Source organism: Oenanthe melanoleuca, chromosome 15 (assembly GCF_029582105.1).
Source record: "Oenanthe melanoleuca isolate GR-GAL-2019-014 chromosome 15, OMel1.0, whole genome shotgun sequence".
In the NCBI taxonomy this organism is placed as follows: Eukaryota; Metazoa; Chordata; class Aves; order Passeriformes; family Muscicapidae; genus Oenanthe; species Oenanthe melanoleuca.
In genome coordinates, this window is record NC_079349.1 from 3,127,470 (window position 1) to 3,144,589 (window position 17,120).

The window sequence follows — 17,120 nt, forward strand, 5'->3', positions numbered from 1 at the left end:
CCCCGAGCTCCCCGCGCCCCCTCCTCTCTCTTTGTCCGCCCCCCGCTTTGTTCGTCCCTCCAGCCCCGGCTCGGGGCGAGCCCGGCGCTCCCGGAGCCGCCGCTGCGGCACAGCCCGGCCGGGTGGGAGGGGACAGGGTGGGCACAGACGGGGAGGTGTGAAGCACATCGCTCTAGTGGGTGAATAACTTCACTGTCTGCTGCCTTCGCTCCATTTTCCTTTTGTCCTGATGCCCGGAAATTTATCATGCAGAAATTTATTATCCCAAAGTACTGAATATTTTAATTTTCATTGTGTTTGTGAAGCAACACATTGGAAGCTGGCGTTATCCGACTGCTAAAGTTTAAACAGCTGGAGCAGCAGCCCCAACGCCATCATCAACAATTTAATACCGATTTTCAAGGCTGAATCAAACAGCTCTGCTCCACTTCTTCCCCTCTTATAAACAGGCAGAGAAGCTGGCCCATCACCACTGAATTCCTCACAAAGCAAACCTCAGTTTGCAGTCTCAGAGCTTGTTTGGTTTCTGCATGATGCCATTCGAACAAAAGGGTGATGAGAAAGCAGTTCCATTGCTGGGGACTGATTGCAATTTGTGTTTCATTTTGGCTTCGTTCTTTGGCATTAATCCAGCACGGTAAAGCACAAAATGGTGTGATGCACTCCCAAAGAATAGGTTTCAACTACATCAGCATTTAGCAATGTTTGTTGGAATTTCACTTCCTAAATGTTAAATAGAATCTCTTGCCATGGCCATTATATGGTGAAACAGATATTTGAATCCATGTACAGCCACCCCACTTTCTCCCTGCAAAATTTGATAAAAGTTTTGCTGACTAAGGACTTCTGGATTTAAACTTTGGGTTGCATTTAGAAGTGCAGAGCCAGCAAAGGATCGCTTTAAAAAAAGAAATTACCCTGCAGCTCCTAGCTATGGAAATAATCCCTGACACAAAAATTGCAGTAAGGGTAGAAACTGGAGAGTTGTACTAACTTTACAGAACACTTGCCTAAAATATCTGATGGCTTGAGAGCTGCAGTGGTGAACCTTTGTGTTTCTGGCAGTGCAGATTTGAGTTTTCTGTCCTGGTCTGATGCTAATATAGAATGGGTTTTTCTCTAAGTGTATCTATCATTCTCCATCATTAATTTGATGTTTTGTCTCTCAGTTAATTTGCCACTATGTAAGTCCATCTCAAATGCTTGCAGTTCAGTGCACAGCATTAAAATTGTATAAGCAATATCAGACTGATGCATCTAGGACAGAGTACAGCAACTGCAAGACAGCTTAAAGATAAAAACTAGAAGTTGCAACTTTCTGCTGTTACTGTAGAACTTGTCATCATGTGGAAGCAGTACCAGTGGGGAAATAAAGGGATAAAATATAGTATAAATGTGTAGTTTGCTTCACTCCCTTGGAAGGGTATGGTAAAAATGTCTGGGACTAAAGCAAGAATTGAGAATGTCACACAGACCAAGGAAATGTGCCACTTTTTTCCAGTAATTTCCTACTGAACAGACTCAGCTTCAAGATCCCATAGTCGTGTAGGGGAAAAAAAAAAAAAAAAAGAGTCTGTTACCCATTTTTTTGAATGCACTGCATTCCACAAAAATGTAGCTTTTGAACAACTGTAACTTCAGTTCACCCCAACTGGAAATGGTTGACAGCTTCTGTGTACCAGTCTGCACCAGTAGGGCACAGACAATTTGTAGGAATCATTGTAATAAAAGATCATGGTGCTATAAACCACACTCCTATAACAGGATTAGATATAATTGAAAGCCAGAATATCTTTGATACCAGTCCTGGTGGCTCTGTTTTCTGATCTGCATGATCAGATCAGTCAACAAATAATATATAGGCATTTTCATAACTCCATGAGAACAGGAATTGCTAGGTGCTCCAAGGAAATTCAAGATGCCTATATAACTACTGGCATCCTGGCCACAAGGCTCACTTTAAAATTAAAATTATTCTCAATAATGTGGGAACACCAGTTGCAGTTGTTTCTGCCCTTTTTCAGATTTATGAAGGGTCCAAGGTTGTTGAAGCTTTCTAAAGAGATAAAATGTTGTCTTTTAAGAACTGAATGTAAGGATCTCCTGACTGAAGAAATTAATTTTTCTATTCAATGGGATGTATTCACCCAAGTATGAGAATTTTGAGTAAAGATTTTTTCTCCATCTGAATGATCTCTTCAATATGCACATCTGGCAATTCCTATACAGAACTGATGGTCACATCTGCTACAGAAAAGGCAGCTAATTGCTTTTTTTTTTTTTCCATCTCTGAAGTGCTGTTTCAAAAACCCCAGCACTTGCACTACTATTTTCTGTAGTTTCTTTTCTGTAAAGGCTGCAAGGAGTCTTTTCACTGCTAATGTACTTACTGGTTCCCTTCCCCAGGTCAGCCACACTACCCAGCAGCAATAAAAGCTCTCCAAACCCATGTTCTTTGGTGAGCTACTCAAGACAAGCTTTCATCCAATTTTACACTATTTGTTCTATCTAACATGGGTAAAACAACAGTTTTTGAACAGATTATAAGATTCTTTTCTGCATTCTGATTTAAACAAGGTACTTAAATTAACAGTAATGTTCCTTCTGATGAGTGTTTCATTTCCCTGATAACTGAGAAACCAGTCTATTAATAAAGATGCAAATCATTCTAGCACTTATGTAAATACCAATAAAAGCTGAATTCTCACCTACAGCGAAGCAAAGCAGAAGGATTTTGTTCCTATCAAGTGCTGAATTCTAAAGAAAGGGTAAAGCAATGTTCATTCAAGTAATGGGTGACAACTAAACTCATATTGCAAAAAAATCTTATGTAACATCTCTGCTGCTGTAGTTGTCTGAAGTCTAGGAAGTGTCCAATTGTCACACAGTAATTACCACGTTATTAAATCCATCCTGTTTTCAAGCTACTCCAGGAATCACCACCAATTCCTCCCTCTGATTCATCCCCTGCCACCCCCCAAAATGTAGCAGTGCCTGTGCACTGCATTCTTAGGAACAGCACAAATGCTCAGTGGCATTCCCTTCCCAGGGGCAGCACAGCCATGGCAAAGAGTGAAGGTGCTACGGGGTTCCATGGCAACTGAAACACTTTCATTCTATTGCAGCTTTTTCCTCCCCTTCGTTTTTTTTGTTTTTTTTTTTTTTTTTCCTTTCTCAGCTATGCTGCCTCACAGAGCTTGCAGTGAAATAATTATTTTTAGCAGCTACCATGTCTTTCAGATACCTTCTAGAATCTCAGCTATTTCTCTTTTCTTGACATTTTGAGCACTGTGAATTGGGTTATAAAAATTTCGAGTCAGAAATTTGGATCTTTTTAAAACACAACTTCCCACCTGAGTGATACCCAGAATATTTTGCAGAGATTTGATTTTTTTTAGATGTACATGAGCATTTTAAAATATTTTTGGTGCTCCAAGAGCTGTAAATAAACACGAGGACCATGCCAACAGGAATCTGTGGGAAAATTTGAGTGATGCCTGCTCCTGCTATACCCACCTCATTACAGATTTTATTACTCATTCATTTTAGTAAGCTCTAATCTAGGTTATTATGCCACACCCATCACCATGGGAATGGCACTTAAAAGGACCCAAAATACTTTGCTATTCAGTTTTTCCTTGGGACTTAAGAGTGTGATCTGATTGCAGTTTCAATATACAAAACCCATTTGAGTAGTTACAGCTGACAGATTAAAAACCTCACTAATTATAAGCATCTTCAGTGCAACAAGAGGTAGCACTTGATGCAGAGGAATGAATTCCTCATCATGAGAGAAGCAGCAGAGATAACTCCCCATCCCTAATTAACTGTGTGTCTTACAGCAGAGGTAAATACAGGAATTTTACTTACTGCTTCAGTTTTCTCACAGAACTATCCATGCTGACTGCCACCTCAAAAGAAAGGACAATTCCAAAGAGAAGATTTAAAAGAGTAATTTAAAAGATACTTTTGAGTGCTCTCAGAGAAATTTGTATGATTATCCTTATTTGAATTTGGAATTAAATTACTAAAATTAAACCTAGAAATAAAATAGTCCCTGCCTGTTTTTCTGAGATCACAAAACATATCACAAAAATATTAAAGGAAAAAAATAAGCATTACAGGAACATTTATAACATTGCAGTTTGGAAGGCAAAAGAATAACAAATGAAAGCAGTCACAACTGTTTTGCTTATCTGTTGTGACCAGTTAATTATGTGGAAGGGTGATTGAGGATGGACCATACAGAACACTAAAAGGTTCTAAGCACATAAGGATGATTTTTATCTTGTTATTCTTCTGCCTTGCTCACAGAAACCACAAGCACTCCTTTAGCTTAGGCTGCCTGTCCTACTCAAGCAGCAGCATTTCCCAAGAGCCATTAAAAACAGATCTTGAAGGTGTGGTGAGAGAACTTTGTGTTTCAAATATGAGCAGCACAACACACCCAGAAGGTGTGCACTGGCAATCATCACCTCCTGCCCTGCATCCCTTTATCATCCACGTGGCAATGAAGCAGCACACAAAGCTCCTGTAAACTGTCATTACTGACTTTCAACTCCATGGAAGGAGGAGGAGGAGGAAAAAGTGTCAGACCTCCATATGCTTCCTAACAGAGGTTTCTTTAAATGTGTGTACAAGGTGGAAACAGCACATTATTCTGTTGTCCACTTCTGGTATAAAAATACTATTTCTCCAATAAACTAGGAAGAAAAATGTTGTTCATTTTGGAACATATGATGAACATTTACCTTGACTTGCTTTCCAAGTGCAACCAAATAAACTGAACTGGTAAATGCTTCAAAAAGATTTTTTCAGCCTCTCAGAATTCACACATAAAGGTGCTTTGGTTTTGCCTTCCTGTAAAGTTTAGGGAGAAAAAAAGGAAGAGAAATAAATAAAAGGCTTTAACTGCAAAAAGCCTGGAGTTCTCATAGATTTTCAAATGCAGAGTGTACCTATATAATTTATTTAAAATTACTTTGGGCAATATGCAATAACTGAAAGGCTGAGAATTTGAAAGAATTAAGTTCAATCTCTAACATTATTTTACAGACAATTCCTTCACTAGTTTTTTGTTAGATACTTGAAAATGCTTTGGTTTACTCTGCTTTACACTTGTTTGGGGAGAATTCTCGTGCATTTCTGGAAGGACAAATGCTTTACCAGCTCCAAGGAATACCTTACATCAATCTAGGGCTCCCTCTCTTGGCAACTGAACAATGTACAGTCACTTCAGCCACAGGTCCCTCCCGAGACAAGGAAAAGAAAAAAGTGGTAGAACAATTAATCAGCAGGATTATAACATTTCTAAGCATTCAGAAGTGAGAGCACTTCAGATTATGAAAACTGAATGGTATGGCAAGGTTCTGTTCAAGTAGCTAAGAGAATTTTAACAGTTTCTTGATTAAGAAAATCTGAAGCCAACAGCTGTGACCCTTCCTAAAATATTTCCACTACACTCATTCTCATTTTGCTCAGCTTGTTTTCCCAATTTTCTTCAGCAGCTGATTTTCAAAAACCAGCATTTTGCTGTTCTGGGATTCCAATTAAAAGCTCTTTAGCTAAAAGGTCATTTATTAAACCTCTGTAGACAACCACGAACATGTATGTACAGCAAGTTTACATGAAGGATGATGCTACAAAAGATACAGTGGCAATTAAAACAGACCCACATAAATAATTTATAAAAATACTTGAAATGGTGAAAATAGCACTGTAATCCCCAATTATTTTCCTCCAATTGCCAGGACTTTGATGTGGGAAATCTTAACATCAGACCTTTTTAAAAACATTCCGAATATATTAAACTTATCTACAGGATAATTAGCAAAATGTATAAAGTGTAGATTATTGTACAAAGGACAGATATTTAAAAAAATCACCAATCCACCTGAAACTCAAGGACAATATAAATCTTAGCCAAAATAATGAACACCAAACCACAAACTCTGCGTTTTAGAGTCTCGAGTATTGGCAAATTAAATGGTCTTAACAAATCATCAGTCCTATTATTCCTTAGTGGAAGCATGAAATTTGGAAAAATTCTGTATTTTCTGGCTGCATTGGTGGTCCTGGTCAAGATGGAAACCTGCACTGACTTCAATACCAAGGAATAACAGGGCAGACCTGTATTTGTCAAGATTTTCTCTTTTCCATAAGATGAGGGAGGTTATCTGAGTTTGTAAAACTGGGGGGGGGAAACAGAAGGGATTAGGACATAAGAAAACAAAAGACCAGTTAAGATTTAAGTCTTTTTCTTTTGTTGGTTTCTTGGGGAATTTTTTAACAGGCTTCTTATCCGTAGATAAACCCCAGTTGACTCTGCCATATTTTCAAATTCAAATGGTGTGATGCCTGCAGCAAACTTGCTCATGTCAGGAACAAATCCAGATTTTTTCACAGATGATCCAGTGCTTGTGGGCACTTTATTACCACCTGTGTTTTCCTCCTCATTAACCTGAGGATTGGGAGCAGGCAGAGTGTCATCCAGCAGGCCTTCAGAAACTGTATTTTCAGGATTTTCCTTTAAGTCAAGCAAACTGTCCTCTAGACTGGAGCTGGGTAGAGAACATTCATTTTCTGGGATTTGCTCACTGATGTCAGAAAACTCTGTTTCCACTGAAATCACTTTCTCAGGTGACCTGACTTCTGCAACCAGATCTGCTTCATTCCTGGCTGGTGATGATGTGAGGGAATTCCCAGTTAAAGGTGTGTCAGCAGGAATATCAGAGTCACTGTTTGTGCTCTCTGCCTGCTCCAGAGCTGCCCAGATTAACCTCTGCTGCTCCTCCAGCTCTTCCAAGGTCAGTGTATCCTCATCCATGACTGAGTCCACTATTTTGGGCTGAGGACTGTCACTGGAAGAGTTTGCTGATGGAGCAGTCCTAGGGAGGGGAGAGTGGGTGGGTGTGGAAGGCTGAGGGGGTGTGAGGGGGGGAGTTCCTCGTGGCACAGGAGGAGGAGTGGACATCGATGGAGATCCAGGTGGCAGTGGAGGCTGGAACTGAAAACTGTTGGGAGTCTGAGATTTCTGTGCCCCTTCCAGATCTAGAAAGAGATTAAAAGACACGTTTTAGAACCTGAAATCTGACCAGGACAAGATTCAAAGTGACAATGTTCTGATTAACTACCAGATTTACATCTTCTCATCCTTGGTTTTCAGCTGAGACAGAACAAACTTTGTGAGGGTTTTCATATCCACCAAAACAATGTTTTTTGGGATTTTAACTCTGTCAGCCATTCAAGGAAATAAAATTACTCTTGAAGGTGTTAAGAAAAACTCATTCCACACTGAGACACACTGAAGGATTCCTCACAGCAGATTCCAAAAGGAAAGCTAGAAGTTTCTCCAGCTGTTCTAACACTTAACACCAAATCCTCCTTTGAGTCTGCCTCATTTTTAAGAAGCTGTAGGCTTGCAAATTTATGTTATTTCATCCAAATATTTAGGGATTTGGGGGTCTTAACAGAAGTTTCTTTAGGATGCTCCTGAAGTAAAGAGATCAGAATTTTTAACCTAACACTGCAATTGCTCTTAGCACACCTGAAACCTCCTGCTTGAAAACCACAGTGACCATCACAGCAAATGCCACTGCAGTAGGACACTGCTGGCCTCTGTCAGCACTGCCTTTACTTACCACCAAAATGACTGCTAACACTTTGGCTTCTCCTTTTAACTCCCACATTTTCAGAGCAAGTTATTTTGAAAATAAAAGTTGAAATCAGGAAAAAAAAAAGCAGAATGGCTGTACCAGAGTCCAGGTCCATGTCAGCTGCTGCTGTCTCTGAACTGTCTTCTCTTGGTCTTTTGGAATGATGAGACTTTGACTGAGGTGCAGGCCTTTTGCTGCTAGATTTTGGACTTGGCTGGAGAGAAATTATTCACAAAACCAAAAATAATTACTATTATACCATACAGGGTAATGTTTCCAGCTGTAAGAATTAAAGCAGTTTTGTAACTCCAATCATTTGGGGACCCAGTGTGTAAATAGACACTGACATTTGAGGCATGTCATGCCTATGGAAATTCTTCTCATTTATTAAAGGAGTCTGGAACTTCCAGGCTGTGTAAATTCATAGGAATTTTTTTTCAAACTGCTTAAATATTTATGCACAACTAGGATCTGCTTATAGTAAGTGAAATAACTGAATTAATTTTAAACATGAAGCCTTTTTTTGTTAAAACAGGTAAGCCAGACAAGCATTTCACCCTCACTAGTGTCAATAAAGTCTGTCCCCTTGTGCAGAAAGAGGATAAAAGCAAGAAATCATGATGACCTACACTAACTAAAAAAACATTGTTTTTTTTAATAACAAGGAGATATATTCACCTCCTGAAAATTAGAAAGGTAGTGAGCAAAAACATCCTTCTGTTGAGATGGCTGCATGGGGATGGAACCAAACATCTGCCACTCCTACAGCAAAAAGAAAAAAAAAAAAAAAAAAAGAGAAAATAGAAATAATTGCATGTGGTTGGTTAATACCAGAACTTTGGTTAATAACACTGAATGAAAAAAACACATTTGGAGGCCACTAAACGGGCAAATGTAAAGGTGTAAATGCACAAGTGTTTCTTTTTAATGCACAGGCATTCAGAGCAATGATGGAATTTGCTGGCTGGAGGTTAAAATGCTTTTGAAGATAAAAGAGCAGCACCCACAGGAGATTTCTTGTGTGCTCTGTGCTTAAGAGGGCACCCACCACGTGGCTCTTCTGCTATGACTTGTTTAATTCCAATTGTTACAGAGCTTTGCAGAAGTTGTGCACTGACTGGTCTGATCTTTTTCTTTTATGATCAAAATTATATTTATGGAAACACCCACAGTGATTTTCATATTCCAAAAACAGCCATGGAGTTGTGTGTTTAAAAAATATCAAACTATCCTTCCAGGCTCCTGTTGGTCTCATAATGGAAACAACCCCCACAGAAGCACTGTCAGACCTTAGCACAAGAATCAGTTGTCACATTAATTACAAACCCCAGCCCCAAAGCAAGGGCTTAAAAAGAAGAGACTCTTAAAAGGAAATATCAGGTGCAGAATACAGAACATTAACTCTTGGCTAAAAGCAATTCCTGTCACTCAGGAGGCAGAGAACAGCTACTCACATCTGGGATCCCACTGGGAGTGGATATATTAAAGCCTGGATAATTCACCAACTTAGACACATCATAAGTGATGCGTCTGGGCTGGGGAGAGACCCCATCTTCTGCTTCAACCTCACCTATAACAGAATAAAATTATTATTGATGTTAATTAAGAACACCACTGAAAAAATCAACAGGATTTAAGAACTGGGGTTTGAATGCAAGTATTGATAGAAGGTTTTGAAATCCACAGAGGCAGGAACAGTGATCAAATCCATCAGATACATGCATGAACCCTCCCTAGAAACCTAACTGGGTATTCCACACAACTGCTCTTCATGTACCCTCAGAATTTGGCATCAGGACTGTTGTGAGATGCAGCATAAATCATGGTCATTAGCAAAAAGAGGGTAAATTACTTAAGTTGGGTTCCAAGAAATGTGTTGTTTGCTTGCTGGTGGTTTTGTTCCTATGTAAGAGTAATTTATTGAGGACTGTGGCATCTTTCATAAAATGTGAAAGAAAAAGGGAGAGGAAATTGGACAATAAGAGATCTGCAAGTCTTGCACTTTTACAGTCTTCCTCTTTACAATGCAACCATTATGGAATTTGTTTAGTTGCTACATCACAGCTGATAAAAAGGTGCATTTTTACACAAATAAAACCACTCGATTTACAACTTTCTCCCCCTTCCACGAGGAAGATGAAGGTTTACAAACCAGTTACTTTATTATCTGCTGAGAAGGGTGCAGCCAGCACAGAAAAGCTGCATCCCAGCCCCACACTGCTCACCTTTCCCATCATAGAGAGCCAGTCCTGAGTGCTCCATCTCAGCCTCCTTGAGCCAGCCCGGGGGGTAGCCCAGCTGCCGCATGCGGTAAATGAACGGGGGCAGGCTCTTGTCTGTCACACCAAGGGCGTCCTGCAGGACCCCACTGAGCCCAGAAAACAAACAGAAAACAACATGTCATCCAGAAAAATCCCAGAATTAGTGATAAAAGGCTAGGAATGTTTTGTGGAGTTTTCAGCTGTCATGGTAAAATAGCTGAGTTTTAGCTCAAACTGTGGTGCATTTCAACCCCAGATATTACAGCTCTAGATGAAAACCAGCTCTGATATTAAATATAACTTTCTGCCTTGCTGATATGCTTAAACACTTCTTTAGATTTAATTCTACACCAAAAATAACCCACTTGATCTGCTCCTTCTGACTCATGGCCTTGAGTGTAGCTATCAACAGGAAGGGTGGACCTTGGTACTGAATTTACTGGTGATTTTTTTGGAGACTGCCACACAACATTATGATTTCTCTGAACATTTTGAATTGAGAATAAGGAACACTCAAAGCTGAAAACCTGCAGACTTCTGAATACTTTTTTAGTAGGAACATAATTAATTTGCAATTTGAGAAGTCAAAGAGTAATATTTATCTCCCTGCATTGGAGAAAGGGTAGCACTGTCAAGCTAGCAGTGAGTTTTCATTTGAAAGATATCTCTGCAATTTATTAAAATTCTAATTAGCAAATTCAAACATAACACACTCCTAGCAAAGAAAAGCAGGTGGACTTAATAAACTCTGGCAATTAAAATCTGGCACTCCAAAGGCAGAAGAGGTATTCCAAAAAAGCAAATGGAAAGAAAAGAAATACCTAATTACTCCTGGCTTAAATTTTCCAAACCTCTCTTCTACTTCTTCTGCATGGTAACGCTGCTGAAAATTCGGATTGCCCGAATCACCACAAGCTTCCAAAAACTCCTTTCTCTTCTCATTTATACGAGCTGCATTTCGTGGCTTAAAGATAATACAATTGGGAAGTTTAGAGTTGGACAACTTACAATTTATGCACTCCTTCACCCAACACAAAGCTTGGAGAGCAGCAGTCTTTGGAATACTGGTGACTTTACCTTTGGGCAGTCCTTCATTTGATGGTCTTCAGAGCCACAATTGAAACAATGAGGTTTGGGCCTGCTTGGAAAATGCACAACAAATTAAACCTGAAAACAACTTTGCAACGTTAAATACAACTAATTATTTTCATTCTTGACAGATTTTAAGGCTTAGATTTGAGAAAGACAAAACCAAAAGCAATGACTGCTGATGTCATGTGCTGTCTTCTGCTTCTCTTAAACTTGTATCAAACCTTAAATAGAGAATATTGCTGATTTCACAGTGCTGAGGAGAACATGGGAAATGAGCAAAGGGCAGAGGGAAATAGGAAATTGTATCATCAGAGGTCAGATCCCTTCCACAATACTGGGAATCAGCCACCAATAAAAACAAACAGCAGAGCACAACCATTTCTTTGAAAAGTCCTGGCCCACAGTTCCAAGTAATGCATTTTGTGAAGCTGCACTGAAAACCTGGAATGGAACTGCAGCTGGCTTCCACTTAAATCTTCCTTTACATTTACACTGTGGCAGGAAACATTTGCAATGTTACTGGGGTGAAATATCAAGATTTTAGAGGAAGATTTATTTTCTGAACATTAATTTTTACTGAATTAGGATGAAAACCAGAAGTGGAGACAAAAAGTTTGGCACAAGAACACATGTCCAAGGTAACTCCAGGTGGGAATTGAATTCCCTTCACTTTTGACCTCCCATAAAAACTACACCAGCAACTCTCAGATCAGTCTCTCTTAAAAATCTATCAAGTAGGCAGAGAATAACAACAGGAGCTGTTCTACAAAACAGTAACCATGACACAACACCAGTGCAAGGATGACAAACCAACCACTCAAATGACAAGAAACAGAAGAACTAAGTATAAAAATTCAGAAAGTTTTGACACACTGACTTTAGGCCCTCCCTAAAGAAACTCAATAAAAAGACAAACCCACTGACTGCAATGCTCAGCTCTGGCTTATTTAATTTAAATTTAAATACTCATTGCTCAAGTATGTCCAAGACACTGGGCAATAGTCACAAAGAGCATCTGAACTTTTCAGCTCAAAACTTGATATTTAAGAATAATACAAACCTTTTGGGTTTTACTTGTATTTCTTGTCCATCTAGGGAGAGAATCTGGCTGAAAACTTGCTGATATCTTTAGATTTCAATAAGGAACTGCTACTGGATGAAGCAAAATTTCAATTTTGTTTAAAATATCAATGAAAACTTAATAGCTTTGAACAGAACACTGATTCATCTGCATTAAGTTACAAATGGGTCCTTGATATAAAGTCCTGAGTGTAAACTATAAAATGATATCTACTATAAACTATTTGCTAAGATGATCTTATGCTGTTTCCTCCTACAAATTTCTACCTAGTACTTTTTGAGCACTTGATAAAACTACAACCCTCTTGTTTACAGGCAGAAATTTCCAGATAATAATTCTGAAATACTTCACAGTAAGCTTATTCAACCACATTTTGACAGTTTCAAAATGACAGATTCACTGAGAGCAATACTTGGGTCATTTAGAAGCCAGTGCCTGATGAACCATTTCCTTCAGAATCAATTCAGCCACACTAAACTTGGCATTTTAGGAAAAATTCCCATTAGGCATCTACTTCCTTCATCCAGAGGTTGGGAAAGTGTAAATTTGCAATTTATGTTCAGATACAAGTGATTTTTTTAACACTGACATGACCTTGATTACAAACTTAAGAACTGGATATTGCAGAAATGAACTCTGAAACTGCTTCTTGTCCTGAGTCTTTCCAGGACAGAAACAATACTGGAATCCTGGGGAGATGATGTTACTTGAGAAATTTCTTGTCCAATTTCTTTTGCCATGGAAGACATCAATATTAAAAAACATTTCAACATTTTCCAGCTTTTTTTCAGCATTTCCCTCAATTCCACTTTTCAAAAATTGGCTTTAATTAACAATAAAGGACCAACTGTAAAATGGATGCATGTTAAGAGCATACCATAATTAAATTTTTATAGAAGACTTTCCCTCTAGCTCCCATATTTGGAAAAAAACATTTTACAGCGTGTTTGAGTTTTCCAAGCCCTTTTCTTCTCCCAAAGAGTGGATTTTATGGAGGGAGAATACTTATTCAATCTGCAACAAGGTGTCATTCCAAACCTGATGAGGGACTGGCCAATGAAATCCCTAAATTCACAAGATGTATTTATGGGAATAAGGCATTCACTCTCAGGACAGCAATCAGCAAGTCAATTATATCAAAATACTTATTTCTTTTGAATAAAAAAGCCATTAATGACTCATTAAATCATCCCATCTATAATGACTAGCATGGTTTTGACAGAAACACACAACCCACTGAAGAGAATTTGAGTTCAATTTACCCACTGGAATTCTTTGGATTTGACAAACAGAAAAAAGAAAGGTGTTTTAGCAAACAGGATACTTAGGTATTTCCCATCCTTCTGTCAGCTGTGGATTCTCATTTAAAATAGGCTGTCCCAGTTTATCAAGACAAAAATTGGTAAAATACAGAACACTTCCTACAACCTGTAGAAAAAAAGTCAGAGAATTGTCAGAAATGTGTCAGCATTTAGATGAGATTGGTAGCATTTCTATAAATTTACACTGCTTGAAATACTTCCAGATTTTTTCCCCATTCTGTAAGAATTTACAATTAACACAAGCCCAAACCTGTACACTTCAAGATTTTTTTGCACTGATGTAGCCCAAACATACTGAATTTAAATTTCATTTATCAGTGTGATAACAGCAGATTTTATTTTATTGGCAGTGTACATTGAAGTGTAGAATGAAGAGTCAGACCTACCATGGAAGTGCACAGTCAAAAACTTACACTAAAAGCTTCTTTCACTTTTTTAGCAGAACTTGAGCTGGTTCCTTTACAGTCCTCTTCCAAAACAATGCTGGAGGGCTGACAGGAAAAATAAAAATAATTAATTGAAATCAACAAAGCTCTTTAATTAGTGATGTAAAAGGCACAGAATGTGGGGTTCAGCTTCTCTCCTTTCACCAACAGCAGGATGGAGATGTCCACATCAGTCATGAAATTTTCCACAGCCCAAACAATGACACAGCTCCTTTCTAAGGCTGTCTTTGATGAGAAATACACTGCATAATACATTTTCATTCTCATCAAAAAAGCTAAGGGAAAGGTAGAGAGAAATGTGTCATTCTACCCCTTCACTCATAGTGAAGAATCAAAATCCTAAACTAGGAGAAAGTGTAAATTTACAGATTTTGTTGTTTTTCTGCTTTCTTATATATACTCAGAGTTGGGCCAAACACTCTCAAAAGAGGACACATTAAGCTTTCTACTTAATTATTTTAATCAACTTATTTTCTTTCACTGAAATTTCAATAGGTACAATTTCCAAGAAACATCTTCCTGGGCAGAAAGGATCTTTCCTTTGTCTGGGCTCTATTTTTGTAACAAACAATTGTACACCATTTGTTGGACAACTACTTGATTTGATTTTTGCTACTGCTTAACAGTAAAATATTTCAATTTTCCCATTGCAGAGAAGCAGCATTTTGTAACAATTTGAGTTTTAAAGTACCTGTGGTTTAGCATTCAAGTGGGATTTTTCTTGTTCGCTTTTCTTCTGCTCTTCATATTTTTGAACTAAACTATAAATAAAATCTTCAATTTCTTGATGATACCTCCTGGGATGAAATATAGAGAGATGAAGACATGAGCAAGGCTAAAACAAAGAGCAGATGTCTCTTTTCTTAAGCATTTATCATTTCTAAATAAATTAGAAAAGGAGAAAATCCAATTATTTTTTGTCCCACTCTCAACCCCCACCAACACAAATGCAATCTGATAATAGAGAGCACCTGAGTGAGGAAAAAAATCAACTCAGAGGCAGGGAAAGATTAATTCTTATATTTTACCCACTACATTCCTGAAATTCAAACTGCTCTTCAGACTCACTCCAAATTCCTGGAAGTCACCCTTGATTTCATGATAAAATCAGATATTGCTCATGAACAGAACTCCTGTCATACTGTCCATTATCCTTTCTCCCCTCCCTTCAATAATTTATGTTACTGAATAAAATCTACATCCATAATTTGGGAACAGCACTGTTATATCCAAACAAATAAAAAAGCCCCCATTTCCTGTTAGTTTTTTTCTTGAAAATACTTACTTAGTAATGACATTGTTCATAAATAAAATCTGCAACAGAGGTCCATCAAATTTGGGGTTTTCCACAGAGATGCCACTAGAACAGCACAGAACACAGACAATGGGTACAGGAAATATTCCCCACCAATTTTATCACAGCTGAGTCTGGACCCCACAGAGGGAGAATGGTTTGCTCAATACAAAATCTGTGTTTTAAGAAGACCCTACCCACTTAAAACAGAAATGATCCTCATGAGCAAAGCAGGTTGGTGTGAGGTGGAAGAACAAAACACACCCACACTACAGAAATAATAATTCTGTATGAACAGAATTCTCTTCCTGCTATTCTAATTTTAATAAACTAATACAATCTTCTCTAATTAAGATTCACTCAAGCATTTGAATGCAATTTTTCCTCACTGCTAAATTTTACATTGAAACTGTTTTCCTGAAAACCAAGTGAGTTTCATTGAATATATACACACAAACAAAGAGTTACAGAAATAGCAACTGAGTTCCTGCTATTCAACTCCAAAACTTTTCAGAAACTGGAATAGCATTTTAGAAGCCCAGCAGGGATTGGGACATGGAAACAAGATGTTTTCACAGCTTTTACCTTAGATAAACTATTTATATATATATATATAAAATTCATAGTTTCAAAAGCAGCATTAACATACCTAGGACGAGTCAGAATTCTCAGCTTTCTTTTAAGTTCCTGATGTTAACTTATTGTTAAGGATTATGATTTTCTTTGGAAGACACAAACCCACAGCCAAAGCAAGCAAGAACAAGCCAAGCAAGAATTTTACAGAACAAACAGGGTTTCAGTCCTTCCCTTTTCACTGCACAGGGAACTATTTAAAAATCCACCTGTTGCTGAAGAAACATGATAAAATTTTAAAAAACCCAAAAACACAACAACAAACCACAAATTAAAAGAGGACTAACTGTGACAATCTAGACAGTGCCATTCCTTACATGCAATGACTGTATTAATAGATGCATATTTTATTTTAAAAATATCTGTGATTATCACCAAAATAAAGGTAACAGTAGCACACATGCACTTGTAAATGGGAAATAAGTTGTAACACATTTCAGATTCCACTCTGCTGCAGCGGCAAACCCAAAAAACCTTTAGGGAACCTGTCACATTTAACTACTTGAAATTATTTGTAGCTGCGTTAGAATGGATTGTCAGAGTGAACACACTCAGTCTGTTTTCGCTGGAAAGGCAGAAGGCAGGGATTCAGTGCCAGCCGTGCCCGCATCCCGGGGCCTGAGTGCGGCTGCCACGGGCCCGGCCGCTCTGAGGAGAAAAGTTTCTATGGAAAACGTGCTGTGGGAGCAGCACCCTCGGCTCCCCTCACCGCCCAGCTCAGCCCTCTCCCCCTGAGACCCAGGGCTCCCCCCACAGCCCCCGGGAGAAGCCGGAGCGCCCTGAGGGCCGGGAGCGGCTGGCCCGGAAGGGAACCGGCAGCAGCGGCGCGCCCGCCTCTCCCCGCCCCGGCGCGGGCCCTGCCTCTCCCGCCAGGATATTCTCCGCCCTCAGCCGCTGCACAGTCTCGTCGCGGTCGCGCAGCCGCTGGTAGAGCTTCAGCAGCGGGTCCGGCTCTTCCACAGCGGGTGGCGAGGGCGGCCCGGGCTCGCCCTCCAGCTGCCCGAAGAGCTCGCGGTCCCCGAAGTCCACCTCCGCCGCCATCTTGGCCGCCGCAGGAAGGGCGGGGCGGGGGGCAAAGGGCGGCGGGAAGCGCGGGGCGGGAAGGACTACGCACGCTGCGGACTACAACTCCCAGTGTGCATCGGGGCGGCGAACCACACAGGCGGGCGGCGCAAAGGAGCGGTGCACGCTGGGAGGTGTAGGCGGTACAGCGCTTATCGCACTCACAATGGAGGACACGCTCCTACCTCCAGAACCGGCACCGCTCCCGGTTTTGGAGGTTTTCTTCCTCTTCTGAGAAGAGGTGAAGGGTGGAGAGAGATGGGGCGGCAGCAGC

The 17,120-nt window shown here is 39.6% G+C and overlaps 1 protein-coding gene across 2 annotated transcripts; it reads right to left on the bottom strand.

Annotated features, from left to right (window-relative positions):
- Window positions 1-5,559: 5,559 nt before the first annotated feature.
- Window positions 5,560-16,848, bottom strand: ZCCHC8 (zinc finger CCHC-type containing 8). 2 transcript variants are annotated; one of them, XM_056504430.1, is made up of 14 exons: window positions 16,661-16,848; window positions 15,801-15,841; window positions 15,143-15,217; window positions 14,549-14,654; window positions 13,825-13,902; window positions 13,414-13,517; window positions 12,069-12,134; window positions 10,994-11,054; window positions 10,738-10,880; window positions 9,881-10,023; window positions 9,110-9,225; window positions 8,334-8,417; window positions 7,755-7,869; window positions 5,560-7,050 (listed from the first exon to the last, which is right to left on the bottom strand). In XM_056504430.1, exons 1-14 carry the CDS (start codon window positions 16,823-16,825, stop codon window positions 6,248-6,250), a joined length of 2,100 nt encoding a protein of 699 aa, XP_056360405.1. In that variant the 5' UTR covers window positions 16,826-16,848; the 3' UTR covers window positions 5,560-6,247. The 2 variants fall into 2 exon arrangements, with proteins under 2 accessions (XP_056360405.1, XP_056360404.1); XM_056504429.1 differs by having other exon boundaries at window positions 10,994-11,057.
- Between the last annotated feature and the right edge of the window lie 272 nt (window positions 16,849-17,120).

Coding starts and splice junctions, on each gene's coding strand:
- ZCCHC8 (XM_056504429.1), bottom strand. CDS start 16,825: ATGGCGGCGGAGGTGGACTTCGGGGACCGCGAGCTCTTCGGGCAGCTG. Junction 13,903..14,548: donor ACTTGAATGCTAAACCACAG/GTACTTTAAAAC, acceptor TTTTCCTGTCAG/CCCTCCAGCATTGTTTTGGA. Junction 13,518..13,824: donor AAGTGAAAGAAGCTTTTAGT/GTAAGTTTTTGA, acceptor TTTTTTCTACAG/GTTGTAGGAAGTGTTCTGTA.